The sequence below is a fragment of the Argentina silus genome, assembly GCF_951799395.1.
Source record: "Argentina silus genome assembly, chromosome: 17".
Lineage (NCBI taxonomy): Eukaryota > Metazoa > Chordata > Actinopteri > Argentiniformes > Argentinidae > Argentina > Argentina silus.
The window spans coordinates 6,604,478-6,616,661 of record NC_139671.1 but is presented as its reverse complement, the minus strand read 5'-3'; the positions used below and the strand labels follow the sequence as shown (position 1 = coordinate 6,616,661).

Genomic DNA, 12,184 nt, shown 5'->3' with positions numbered 1-12,184 from the left:
GGAGCAGAACCTGGCGGCGTGCCAGAGCGGCGCGGCCATCTACTTCTACACCGTCCGGGCCGTGCGGCCTGGCCAGGAGCTGCTGGTGTGGTACTGCCCGGAGTTTGCCTGCCGCCTCAACTGCCTGCCCCCAGGGCAGCTCGTTACGGAGAGGAACGGTAAGCATGTGACCCCCCCCCCCCCCCCCCCGCCCCCCACAAATGACGGCCTATTGACCCAATTCGTTACGTCCAAATAAGCGTGTGGATGAGAGTGTCTTGTTATTTCACATTGTTGGGATGTAGAAATGGAGTACTAAGTGCGGTTCCATCATTTGACTTATGCTCTGGTGTGTGTGTATATATGTGTGTGTGTGTGTGTGTGTGTGTGTGTGTGTGTGTCTGTGTGGTTATTTGAGGACTGGAACGTTCGGTCAAAGCTCCGGCCGCCTGACACTCTTTGTGTGGGTGTTTAACGAGTCATAAAAGTCACACCCACAAGCCTTTGTGAAGGAGGGAGACAAAGAAAGAGGAGAGAAAAGAAAGGAGAGAAAGATCTATCTCCAGGTGTTGCCATGGGAGGTTTTGTCTCAGTGTAAGGTGAGACCAATTTCAGGTCTTGAGGCAATGTTTAAGTTTCCCTTTTTTCACTTGCACAGAAACAAGCAAGCACACACACATGTGCGCACGCACGCACGCATGCACGCGCGCGCGCACGCACACACACACACACACACACACACACACACACACACACATACCCCGGGGGGTGGGGTGGTGGAGGTGTGTTGTTTGGGGTGATGACAGTTCTCTGGCACATCTTCTTTATTTATTTGGCTTTTTAGGAGGAAGAGGGGGAGGAAGTGCTCCATTGACTACTTGAACTTCCTGACGAGGCGTCTTGCCGAAAGATTGATATCTCTGAGAGTGTTGCCTGTTTGTTTGAGAGCTCACCTCTCAGGAGAAGGGGGGAATGGGTTACCCTTGTGTGTATACAGGAGATAAGGGGGCTCTGTGTGTGTGTGTGTGTGTGAGTGTGTGTGTGCGCGCATGCTTACTTGCTTATTTCTTAAATTAACTCACTGCTCCTGCCCTGAAGTCTTACTCTGACCTCACTAGCAGACAACAAACAGCAGAGATTAGATGCAAGTCTTTATTAGGCTCTGCAAAGTCACAGTAAAACCCCATTCACCCGCAGAGAGCTGTGGTGGTTGAAACATACTGCAGCTAGTCTTCTCTCCTTCCGTCAGCCTTATCTGTGTCCTGATCAGCCCCCTATTGTTTCAGCTTTGGTATCAGGTTTCATAGAGGGCCCGGGCAGGTCTGTGTGAGAGACTGCAGATGATCTTAACAGACACAGACACACACACTGACTGACACACTGACACACTGTTGGCTTTGTCCTCCTATTCATCTAAGAATACAAACAACAGGTTTGACTGGACCTATATCTGCTGCCGGGGTCGGTGCGGGTGAAAGCTGCAGAGGGGGATAATGTCATCTAGGGGCACAGTTCAAGAGTGTGATCACAGACTGATATGAGTGTCAGTCAAATGTTTCTGTGTCACTGGGTTCCTCTTTTATGACACACTTCAAGAACGACACAAACCACTTGACACAATGCCATTAGTAAGACTGATACTGGTAATCCTAGACAATTGGGTGAGACTTCAATTGTTGATTTAATCTTTCATGACGTCATGTGCAATGTGTGTTTTTTCCATAGTAGTACAGTAGTAGTACCCTAGTAGTACAGTAAGTATGACCATTAAGCAGGTGTCTCGATGTGTGTTTTCGTCCCACAGAGCAGAGCCCGATCCAGGGGAGGAGCTCAGGAAAGATAGGGCACAGTGTGTCTGAGATCCTGAAGAAAGAGCCCACCAAGCTCCATCCCACCATCACCACCACCACCAGCCCCAGAGGCAATCCAATGTCCCAAACCTCCAGCCCCGTCCTCCCCCTGTGTCCCAGAGTGGTGTACCCCCACACTGAACCCTTACACGGCCCCAGATACCAACCTATCCTCTACCGCAGCCCTCCCACGCCTAAAAAGACCCCCATTTGCAGTCCAGTTACACCCCACATGCACTTCCCAGTCAGGCCCACCCAGGGCGGCCCCATCACAGCCAAACATTACCCAGAGTCCTCTCTGCCTGGGCGTATGTACCCCGGTCCGCGGTACAGTCCCTACCTCCTACCTCACTACCCAGTAGGCCTCAGTAGCATCCTACCTCACACATATCCTCTCTACAGTGACAGACTACCCCCTCATCCTCATCTTCCTCATCTTCCTCTTTCCCCTCACATAATGCCCTTTGAGAGGTACCCGCACTTCCCCCGCCTTTCAGCAAATGGACACAAAGACCTCCGGCTCGCACTGACCACTAGCCACAAAGACCTCTCACTGGCCAATGGTGGGAGAGATCCTCCCCTTGCACTGACCAATAGCAACAAAGACCTCACTCTTTCACCAACCGGCACAGAGCACAAAGACCGTAGGGACCTCGTTCCCTTGGGGAAGAATTACCTCAAAAACCGCACTGTGACACCAACTGACAACCTCAGGGACCTAAAACACTCACCAACCAGTACCTGTGAGGACCCTTCTCTACCGGCCACCTCCAGTGCCTCATCCATGGCCACCTCCCTTAGAGGGGCATCATCTCCATTCGCACCCAGGGAAGGCTCACCCCCAGTGGGCATGGCTGCCTCCTCTGATTGCCTACCCTCCAAACCCACCTCTGCCCTGTTGAGCTCCAGCCCAGAGGAGGCGGTGGACCTCCGCAAGGCCAGACGAGGAAGGATCATCGGGTATAAGACCCTGTCCTACCCTCTCACCAGGCAGAACGGAAAGATCCGGTACGATTGCAACGTCTGTGGCAAGACCTTTGGTCAGCTCTCGAACCTCAAGGTAATTCCACCATCATAACACCAGTCTACGTGACAGTAGTGTTACATGTACAGTATATGACAGAATGATTCAACCCGGTACAGCTTATCTTTCCATACTATTATCTTACTCTCCATTTCAAACCAATCTGTCTTACTCTCTACCTACTCACAGGTCCATCTGCGTGTGCACAGTGGAGAGCGGCCCTTCAAGTGTGACACCTGCACTAAGGACTTCACCCAGCTGGCTCACTTGCAGAAACACTTCCTGGTTCACACCGGGGAGAAACCACATGAGTGCCAGGTACAGTACAACGATGACAAATCTGATCATTTGTATTAGTCTCTGTCTGTCCCACACCTTCATACTGTACCCATAAAAATAACTCAAGAGTTTTTTTTATTTTTTTTATTCATCCTTTATTAAAACAGGGAGATCTTACTGAGACCTGAGTCTCTTTTACAGCCCTGTAGATGAATGATCGATGATGATGATAGATAAAAAGCATCGGGCAACCAAATCATGACCACCAACATTTGAGCTTGCATGAAATCTTTGGCTTCATGGTCGTTGAAAGACACATAACTGAGGTAATGATGGCTGATATTTTCCCCCGTCTCTCACCCCAGGTGTGCCACAAGCGCTTCAGCAGCACCAGTAACCTAAAGACCCACAAGCGGCTGCACTCTGGCGAGAGGCCCTATCAGTGCAAGCTGTGTCCGGCCCGCTTCACCCAGTTCGTCCACCTCAAGCTCCACAAGCACCTCCACACTGGAGAGAGGCCCCACCGATGCCCGAAGTGCCCCCGCTCCTACCTCCATCACTGCAGCCTCCAGGTGCACCTCCAGGGCTTCTGCCCCTTCTCCCCTTCCCCCCACGGACCCTCCATGGATGAGATCCACCGCATCAACGCAGAGATCGACAACTTCGACCTGAGCGAGGCGGCCGAACGCCTCGAGACGATGGCTGAAGAGGCCGATGTGGAGAAGGGGAACATCAGCGTCACCTCCAGCCACCAGGACGGCGCCGGTGAGACCAGGTCCCTGGCGCGTAGCATCTACAGAGCGGCGAGTGAGTTCTCTGTCCTTAGGTTGCATGACCGCAGCCCTCTACCTCTGCATCCTGCCAGTATCAAACAAGAGTCAGGCCATACAGCAGATCCCTAAACACCCACTGTAATCCATCATGTCTAATCCCCAGCAGTCAGCTGTCTGGTTATGACCCCATATGACGCAAGGACTTTGTCTCTCCACACAGGGATTGCTCCTCTCAGGGTTATGTGAAGGAGTGAGCCTTGAACATGAGTACCAGAACAAAGACATTATTGTGCCTATGATACCCTCATCCTTTATTAATTTATTATGCAGTTCATTGTAACCCGAGGAGTCCACAAGCACTGGGAGAAATTAGTTCAACAGGGTTTTCTATGTTTCGTATTATCTGTTTTTGTACTTTTGTAATTCTTGTCAATATAATAATTGAAGACATATCAGTGCATAAAAAAGTAATGTGCCTTACTTTAAATATTTGTCTTAGTGTCTATTTATATAAGTGTGTGTATGTGTGTCTGTGTATGTGTGTGTGTGTGTGTGTGTGTGTGTGTGTGTGTGTGTGTGTGAGAGAGAGAGAGAGAGAGAGAGAGAGAATTTAAATGTCAAGGAAGTTGTTATCTTGATTACCTCTTAGGCTCTGCTACTGCAGTTGCCAACATTGTGTCTCAGCCTGTTTTCCGGGACTGTGAGAGCCAGAAATGAGTAAAGTTGCTGAAATGGGAAATCTGCTTTCCATATCAGCAGTAATCATCAAGGAGTTTGAAATGGGATAAACAGAGCATGGGCTACTTGTGAATGAAAGTGTTTGATAAGTATAATGTATTCATTGTCTCATATTGCTATGACTACAGCATAACAACACCACTAAATAGCTTAAAGAGTGAGTGTGTGTTTGTGTGTGTCCGTCCATTATTAACCGTGTTTGAGTGTTGGTGGTGGGTGTGGGACAGTACCTTTCTTCAAATGTGTCACTTCCAGTTGCCAGAAAGATTTAGACGGGAAACTACTCACAAGTCACTTTCTTTTTCATACGCCACCTGCCACATACAGTACATCCACACACATTCGCTATCTCCCACACAACAACACACGCAGTAAAAGACAGAATGGTGGATGATCATATCACAAAGGTGTGAATGATCATATCACTCAGCATGGAAACTGAAACGTAGTAAACACATGTATTTAGACATGACTAGACGATTCCGTTTCCTTTAAAAATCCGGTAATACAATTTACTACACACACACACACACACACACACACACACACACACACACACACACACACACACACACACACACACACACACACACACACACACACTATAGAGTAGGAGGAGATCCAAAAAGACAAATATGACAAAACATAGAGAGCAATAAAGGATGAGGTACACAGTAAACACAGGTAATTATCCTCTTCATCTGTTCATCCCTCCATCCCGTAGAACAGAGTAAAAGGCCAGTGTTCAAAGCTGTGGGTAATGCAGGTTGTAGTCCACCGTCTGTAGGGCAGAGTTCTCTTTCTCTCTTTGGAGGTGGTGAGATGTTGAAGGAGGCTGAGGATGAAGGATGGCATCACATGACTTCACAGAGTCTCTTCCCTGACTCTCTTCTTTTCCTGTGTTTTGCAAAGGGGACCACTGTCTCATTCACTGAATCTTGTTTAGGCTTTTTGAACTTCAATACACTAGCAATTTGACAAATTTTATGATTCTAAAACTGATGACAATTGACTAATTCTCAATCCACACAAAAGGAATACTAACAATGATGAGTTCTTCTCTTCAAATTCTTATGATTGATTAAAAAATAAATAAAATCATAAAAAAAGAACTCAGCGGAAGAAAAGTGACGACCGGGAGTTCGTCCAGCAACACCTAACTGGATTACGCGACACACTGCCGCTTTAAAAAAATCTCACAATGACGTCAGATATTTTTTGGACGAGAGGCAAGGCAGCAGGAGTAGGTAACGGATCCACAGAGGGCAGAGGATGACAGCAATAATGTTCCCGGTTGATTCTCGCCTCCACGTCTCCGTATCATGATAAACGTCGGGCCTCTCTCCCGTAGGATGCCCTCGGCTCCTCGGAGCGGATGCTGGGTCGCGTTGTGCCAGGCTATCCTCTTTGGAGCGTCGGCGCTCGTCATCCTGGCCGAAAGAAGCGCGAGTAAGTGGGCATAGAATGCTAAGTTACCCGTAGCAGCTAGCTCCGTTCACAGTGAGTCTTATTCAATGCTAAAACCATATGGTCGATGATAAAACAAGCCCCTTCAGTGACTGAATATTTAACGAAGTCTTTGTTTAGGTAAGATAGTAAGTGGAGGCTTTAAATGTGCGCATGTGAGCTAGCTGCGATGTCTGGATAGTTATCCGTGGTCCATCACGCTTTTGCCGATTCTGTTCAGCATCACTTGGCTGGCAAGCGAGCCACATTGCTTCGCTGCTGTGTATCAAGTGCATTTTTTGGGGTTGAATGTGACAGCATGTGCGACCTCTATCATGTTGCATGCTGCCATATTATGTCTATGACCTCGCCATAGGGGATACAGTCAATGCATAATACAGAATTGGCATGAATCAAACAGAAATATACAGCGATGGATCGAATGGTCATATAGCCTATTGGGCATGAAAATGGAGGTTTTCAATGAGCAATATAAGTAGCCTATAGCTAACTCGTGTAATTACCGAATGATGACACAGAGCGCGTCTGTCCTGAGCAAGCGCTCAGGTCCGGGTACCCAGTAGCCTGCTCTGTTGTCCTGGAAACGGTCGCGGACCGTAACCTCTTCAGCTGAAGGCCCTATTGGTCTCAATATCGCCTAAAAACCAGACCCAAACTCAACTACTAGGTCATTCTGAACTAGAATCTGATCATGATCAGATGCAAAAGCAGGATGCCGTTTGCATCGGTAACACCTTGAAGTGTTGTGTGGAGATGCTCAGATTCTAGTTCAGAATGACCTACTACACATGACAAGGAGATACATGAATCAATCATCAAATTAATAATGCAATTAAAGCAGAATTTGGGCCCAATTATGGGCCCGTCCGGCTTAAGAGGTTTTAATGCGTTCAGGTGTGCGCAGGAGATGCCCTGAGTCAGCAGATCAATGACAAGGACAGGGCGCGAGGCGAGGTGACTGACTGTCTGCGCGTAAAACGACTTTGGCTTCAGCACGAATTTTCAACCACGTTGAAAATAAAAATAGGCTACCGTGCCTCAAAGGTCAATAAAAAAAAATAAAACGAAAAAACTATGAACTAATCAATTTCTTACTGCACTCTACTCTTCTTTTCAAGTCTGTGGTTAAGTGCGCACATTTCATTCTGGAAGGTAATTGATTTGGTTAGGCTTTGAAGTCTGTGTCATTTATCCCATCAAAAAGTCCCACTACAAAAAGTCTTACTGTAATATGTGTTAATAAAGAATGTCATAAAAAGAATGAGTGAGTAATGCTAAAGAATACTGTTGCAATTGTAACACTGATTTACTAATCCACTATTATGATAATTGGTTATGGATTATTTATCTCTGTTTCTCTCCTGTGTTTGTGTGCTCTGTCAGTCATTTACTGTATCGGATTTTACCTGTGGAATGAGGAAATGCAGTGGGCGGGGCTTACCCTGGGACTGATGTTGCCGGGGACAGCAGTCCAGGTGTTGAGTTTGAGATGGTACTATGACGATGGCGAAGAGCTGCGATGCTTTCTGTACCTCACACACGTGCTGCACCTGGGCATCTTCCAAAGGTGAGCCATAAATCTTCCTTCCCCATTACCCCCCTGTACAAGTTTCTCTCCTGTTAAAAAAATAAATAATAATAATAATAATAATATACATTTTTCCTTCTTCTAGCATTGTGACTGCCTATGGCCCCTGGTTACTTTATCTTATGATGACTGATGGATAGATGATTCACTTAGTTAAACAAATGTATTTGTTGTAAGTCGCTTTGGATAAAGGCGTCTGCTAAATGCCATAAATGTAAATGTAAATGTAAATCTGAGCATGAACTGAGCTATGAGCTCACCAGACTATAAGACAATGTTTCTATAAAGGACTTGGGGTCTGAAATAGACACGTTTTATAGGTTTGCCTACTTGTGTTGAGGGTTATGTGAAGTCAAAATCTTTTTCAAAAAGCAACTGATCGCATCAATTGAAGTACATAGTTCTAGAGGGCAAACAGGACTATTCTGGAGGTGAGGAATAGTCCCCTCATCAATCCACAAATCCTTGTATTTTATTTTGGTCTATTAAGACTGTAGAATTAGAGATTTGACTACATCCAGATAGTAGAATAGCTCATAGCATCCCTATCAGATTATCACCAACAAGACATCATCCCACTTTGCCATCATGAGGGGGGTGTATAGTATCTCACTGCTTTGGTCTGTGTCGCCCTCCTTTGGCAGGTTGTGGGACTGCATGGAGTCGGTGTGGGACATGCGGGGCTCGGCGGGGCAGCTTGGCTCTGCGGTGATGCAGCAGGCTGACGTTTCTGCCCTGCGCCTGTTGGAGGCGCTCATACTCACCCTCCCTCAGGCACTGCTCCAGATGTACATCCTTGTAACCACTGACGTGGGCCTCGATTCCCCAGGTACGGTGCCATTGTTCTCACATCAGTCAGGTTGGCAGTTGGGCTCTTGGCTAGGGCTTGGCTTTTTGGCTCTTGTTATGTGCTGATAAATAACCCTCTCCCCTTACTACCTCCCTCCCCTCTGTACCTCCTTCTCTCTATCTCTCTCTTCCCCCCTTTCTCTCCCTCTCCCCCCCCCCTTTCTCTCCCTCTCTCTCTCTCTCTGTCTCTCTATCTCTCTCTCTTTCTCTCTCTCTTTCCTGTATCACAGTGGCCTATTGTTGTGGCCTATGCCTGCTGTCTATCTCCTGGGCCCTGGTTCTGTTCAGCCGGGCATGCTGTCTGATCCGGCCGGGTCACCTGGCCATGCCCCCTGCCGCCCTGCTCTGCCAGCTGGTGTGGAGGATGGGCATGCTGGGGGCCAGGGTGGCCAGCCTCATGTACTTCACCAGGGTCTTCAGCTGGTGGGTCCTCGCGGTGGCGGGTGAGTGAGCCTCGGAGGACCGGCAGGGGAGAGAACCTGGACAGCTGACAGGCAGAGAGAGACAAAGAGAGAGGGGAGAGAGAGAGAAAGAGGGGGGGGGGAGAGAGAGAGAGAGAGAGTGTGATGAAATGGTTTTTAAGTATATGTGTCGCTTCTTAATCGTCGCCTTTTAACTCGGTCGTAAAGAATCCGTCAGTCAAAAGTAGAAGTTAAGTTCCTTCACAAGGATCTGTTCACAAGGATCTGATATCTCAATCCCACGAATCATATCGACATCTCCTCATGTACCGTCCAGAATTTACAACGCTGAAAAAAAAAAAAAAAAAAAAAAAACAGCGCAGGAGTTTGTTAAAGGTAATTTTTTGTTCTCTCTGGAATCCTCAAAGAGGCGTCTCACGTTGCGATGCGCTGTCCTCCAGAGAGAGTGTTCTGCTGCATCACGGTGACAGTGCGGCTACTTTGTATTCCCACAGAGCCGTGTAATTCACTTCATGTCTATTTTTACGCTGACCTCCAGGTTTCCACTGGCTTACCGCGTCCTTCTGGCTGGTCTCCCAGCAACCAGACATCTGCACCGGCCCCTGGTGCTGGCGTCTGTTCAACGGTGTCATGGGGGTCGTTCACATCTTCTTCTTCCTCAACGTCAAAGACGGCCCCTCGCGCTTCCGCATGGCGGGATTCTATGTGGTAGGAGAGTTCGATATCCATGTCTCGGGTGTCACCCGCATACACACACACACACACACACACACTCATACACATTGCATTGTGACACACATACCTCCTCATCTTACCGTCACATGAGCCCCCCCCCCCCCCCCCCCCGTCTCAGACGTGATCATAACTGGATGCTGTGACCTCCTCCTGCACTGTAGGTCATGCTGCTGGAGAACGCCACTCTACTGCTGGCAGCCTCCGACTTCCTCCATGAGGTATCGTGGGATAGCATGACCCTCCCTACAGCGGTGTTGTGTAGCTTCCTCCTAGGTGACTCACTCTCTGTGTACTGGGTTTCGTTTCTTTGAATGTATTCACCTTAAAGCTTCATGTTATGCTAGAGGTCGATTTGCTCAGGGCAAAGAGGATGTACAATAGAAATGAGAGATCATGTGAGATAATGACTAGAGATATATCGATTCTGCTAAGACACCACATATCTGGTCCTGCGGTAGTGTTATAGATTTAAAAAAAACAAAAAACTGTTGTACTCTGTTTCCTGCACATTTCCTGCTAGCAAAAAAAAACAACCTACGTCACACTGTGCACAGCAGTAAGTCAGAAGTCTCACCTCTCTCTGCTCTCTCTGCTCTCTCCGTCCCAGGCTCCACCTCTCTGGTCCTCTACTACCGCTTCCTCCACCCCAAATCCACAGAGATCACCCAGGGCGTGGACCACAGCAACATGGGCAGCACCTGTCTGGAGAGGGGAGAGTCCTCGTACTCCCTGGGGGACAAGAGCTTGCCGGCCCCCTCCCTGCACAACCATGGCAGCTTCTCCCTCTCCGGCGTGGCGGGATCCCTGGTGGAGCACCCTGGGAGTTGCGGCGTCCGGCCCAACAGCTCGTGCCCGTGCCGGCACCACCACTGGCTCCTGATCCGGCTTGCGTTGAAGACGGGAGACCTGGGGAAAATCAACCGGGCGTACGGCTCCGGAGGGATGGCCGCCATGCTGGACGTGGAGGAGTTTAACCCGGAGCTCAAGAGCAGTGACGGGGTCAACACCACCGCGGCAGGCAGCTGTGACGGGGTCTCCACCTCCGAGTCGCAGGGAAAGGGCCTGGCGCCCCTCTCCGACTGCAAGGAGGAGTTCCAGAGCGTGAGCGATCAGACGTCCACCGAACAGCCCGAGGATGATGATGATGAAGAGGAGGATGAGGAGGAGGAGGAGGAGGAGGAGGAGGACAGCCTGGAGATGGAGAGCCCACTGGAGTCGCCCGCCTCGGACTTTAAACGCAGCTCACCTGAGGGCAAGTCCGTGTTGGGGGACAGTCCAGAGCCCTACTTCTGTCCCACCGAGTCCTGTTCCACCCTGTACTACAGCGCTGACCCCCAGTCCCCCAGCAGCACCAGTAACCCCCGTCTGGACCGCGACCAGGGGGGGCTGGATAACCCCTCAAGGCTGAGCTCCATCCCCAGTGACCCAGCGCTCCATAGGGACGTCAGAAGCCGGCTGGGACGGATGGGGCCGCGCTACACCTCCACTCCCAAACTGGACTCCGGGGCGCAGTCCCCGCCCACCGTCCCCCACCTCACCGGGCCCAGGAGGCAGCTGATCATGTCCCGCAGAGACGAGGACGAGGGGTTCTAGTGATGTCACTGAAAGAGGGAGAGAAAAAAAAAAAGGGGGGCAGTTGGAGGTTATCCAGCTCCACTGACCTACACAAGCCAGAGTTGTGCTGGCTTATTAGAAGCACAAGCATCTTCTGTATTATACATTTCCTGGTGTGTTTTTGTTATTCCTGCTGAACGAGTGACATCCCTCTGGCCCCAAAGAACAACATATGAACTTATTTACTCACACTGCTAAGAAACAGGGCTGCTGTGTCAACTTGACATAACTGTGTTTAATGTTGAAATTTGACTGGTGTCTCTCTTTTATGCGACACCATTTGCCTTTTGGGAAGTTGTACTTACTACTAAGTAAGTATTTAATGCTAAGAGCTAATAACTCCTTTTAAGGTACTTTATGTTGCAAACAAATATTTTTTATTCTTTGTCTCAAGGACATGTTGAACATGTTAAAACTTGCTATATGCTGTTTTTGAGTGAGATCTATTATGTAAAAGAAACTAATAACTTGTACGTCTCAGGCGCTTGGTTGTATTGAAACAACAATTTTCAATCCTTATATGTGAAGGAGAATGACAAATGGTCTTTCAAAGACATATTTTGTGACAATGTTTTTCTGTAATAATTTTGATCTTTGTGTTATGGGAGGAATTGCATATTGTTGACTAAATGTTATCTAAAGGTTATACAACACAGAACACTAAAATGATGCTGGTTTTCATAGTTTTCTCCCTCTCAGGTGCTTGCCTATTTGACATATTCCATGTCATGGCCACTGGTGGCTTAAGAAGCAATAAATGTCATATTGGGGTGACTTAATGCAAAACATTGAGTTGTTTTTACTGTCATTTATTTATCCAAATGAATGTATGAATTATCATATTATTTCCAGTCACAGCTAAATGG

The 12,184-nt window shown here is 48.3% G+C and overlaps 2 protein-coding genes and 1 long non-coding RNA gene across 4 annotated transcripts in view; 2 read left to right on the top strand and 1 right to left on the bottom strand.

Moving 5' to 3' along the window:
- The window catches only part of prdm1c (PR domain containing 1c, with ZNF domain), a 10,126-nt gene extending 5,768 nt beyond the window's left edge, over positions 1 to 4,358 (top strand). The window contains exons 4-7 of the mRNA XM_083688329.1: positions 1 to 158; positions 1,784 to 2,889; positions 3,043 to 3,171; positions 3,498 to 4,358. The exon at positions 1 to 158 is cut by the window's left edge and continues 95 nt beyond it. Coding sequence (XP_083544455.1) covers positions 1 to 158; positions 1,784 to 2,889; positions 3,043 to 3,171; positions 3,498 to 4,034 — 1,930 coding nt within the window. The 3' untranslated portion in view covers positions 4,035 to 4,358. The remainder of the gene's footprint in view (positions 159 to 1,783; positions 2,890 to 3,042; positions 3,172 to 3,497) is intronic.
- A 606-nt stretch (positions 4,359 to 4,964) lies between these two features.
- LOC310817662 lies at positions 4,965 to 8,448 on the bottom strand. The gene is made up of 3 exons (XR_014554688.1): positions 8,312 to 8,448; positions 7,552 to 7,727; positions 4,965 to 5,540 (listed from the first exon to the last, which is right to left on the bottom strand). It is a non-coding gene; the product is annotated as an uncharacterized lncRNA (long non-coding RNA).
- On the top strand, positions 7,632 to 12,047 carry xkr5a (XK related 5a). Of its 2 annotated transcripts, XM_083688318.1 has the most exons (6): positions 7,632 to 7,677; positions 8,343 to 8,527; positions 8,778 to 8,990; positions 9,508 to 9,677; positions 9,866 to 9,977; positions 10,312 to 12,047. In XM_083688318.1, exons 2-6 carry the CDS (start codon positions 8,356 to 8,358, stop codon positions 11,295 to 11,297), a joined length of 1,653 nt encoding a protein of 550 aa, XP_083544444.1. In that variant the 5' UTR covers positions 7,632 to 7,677; positions 8,343 to 8,355; the 3' UTR covers positions 11,298 to 12,047. The 2 variants fall into 2 exon arrangements, with proteins under 2 accessions (XP_083544444.1, XP_083544443.1); XM_083688317.1 differs by lacking the exon at positions 7,632 to 7,677 and having other exon boundaries at positions 8,102 to 8,527.
- The last annotated feature ends 137 nt before the right edge of the window (positions 12,048 to 12,184 follow it).

Coding starts and splice junctions, on each gene's coding strand:
- xkr5a (XM_083688317.1), top strand. CDS start 8,287: ATGAGGGGGGTGTATAGTATCTCACTGCTTTGGTCTGTGTCGCCCTCC. Junction 8,528..8,777: donor CGTGGGCCTCGATTCCCCAG/GTACGGTGCCAT, acceptor CCTGTATCACAG/TGGCCTATTGTTGTGGCCTA. Junction 9,978..10,311: donor GTTGTGTAGCTTCCTCCTAG/GTGACTCACTCT, acceptor TCTCCGTCCCAG/GCTCCACCTCTCTGGTCCTC.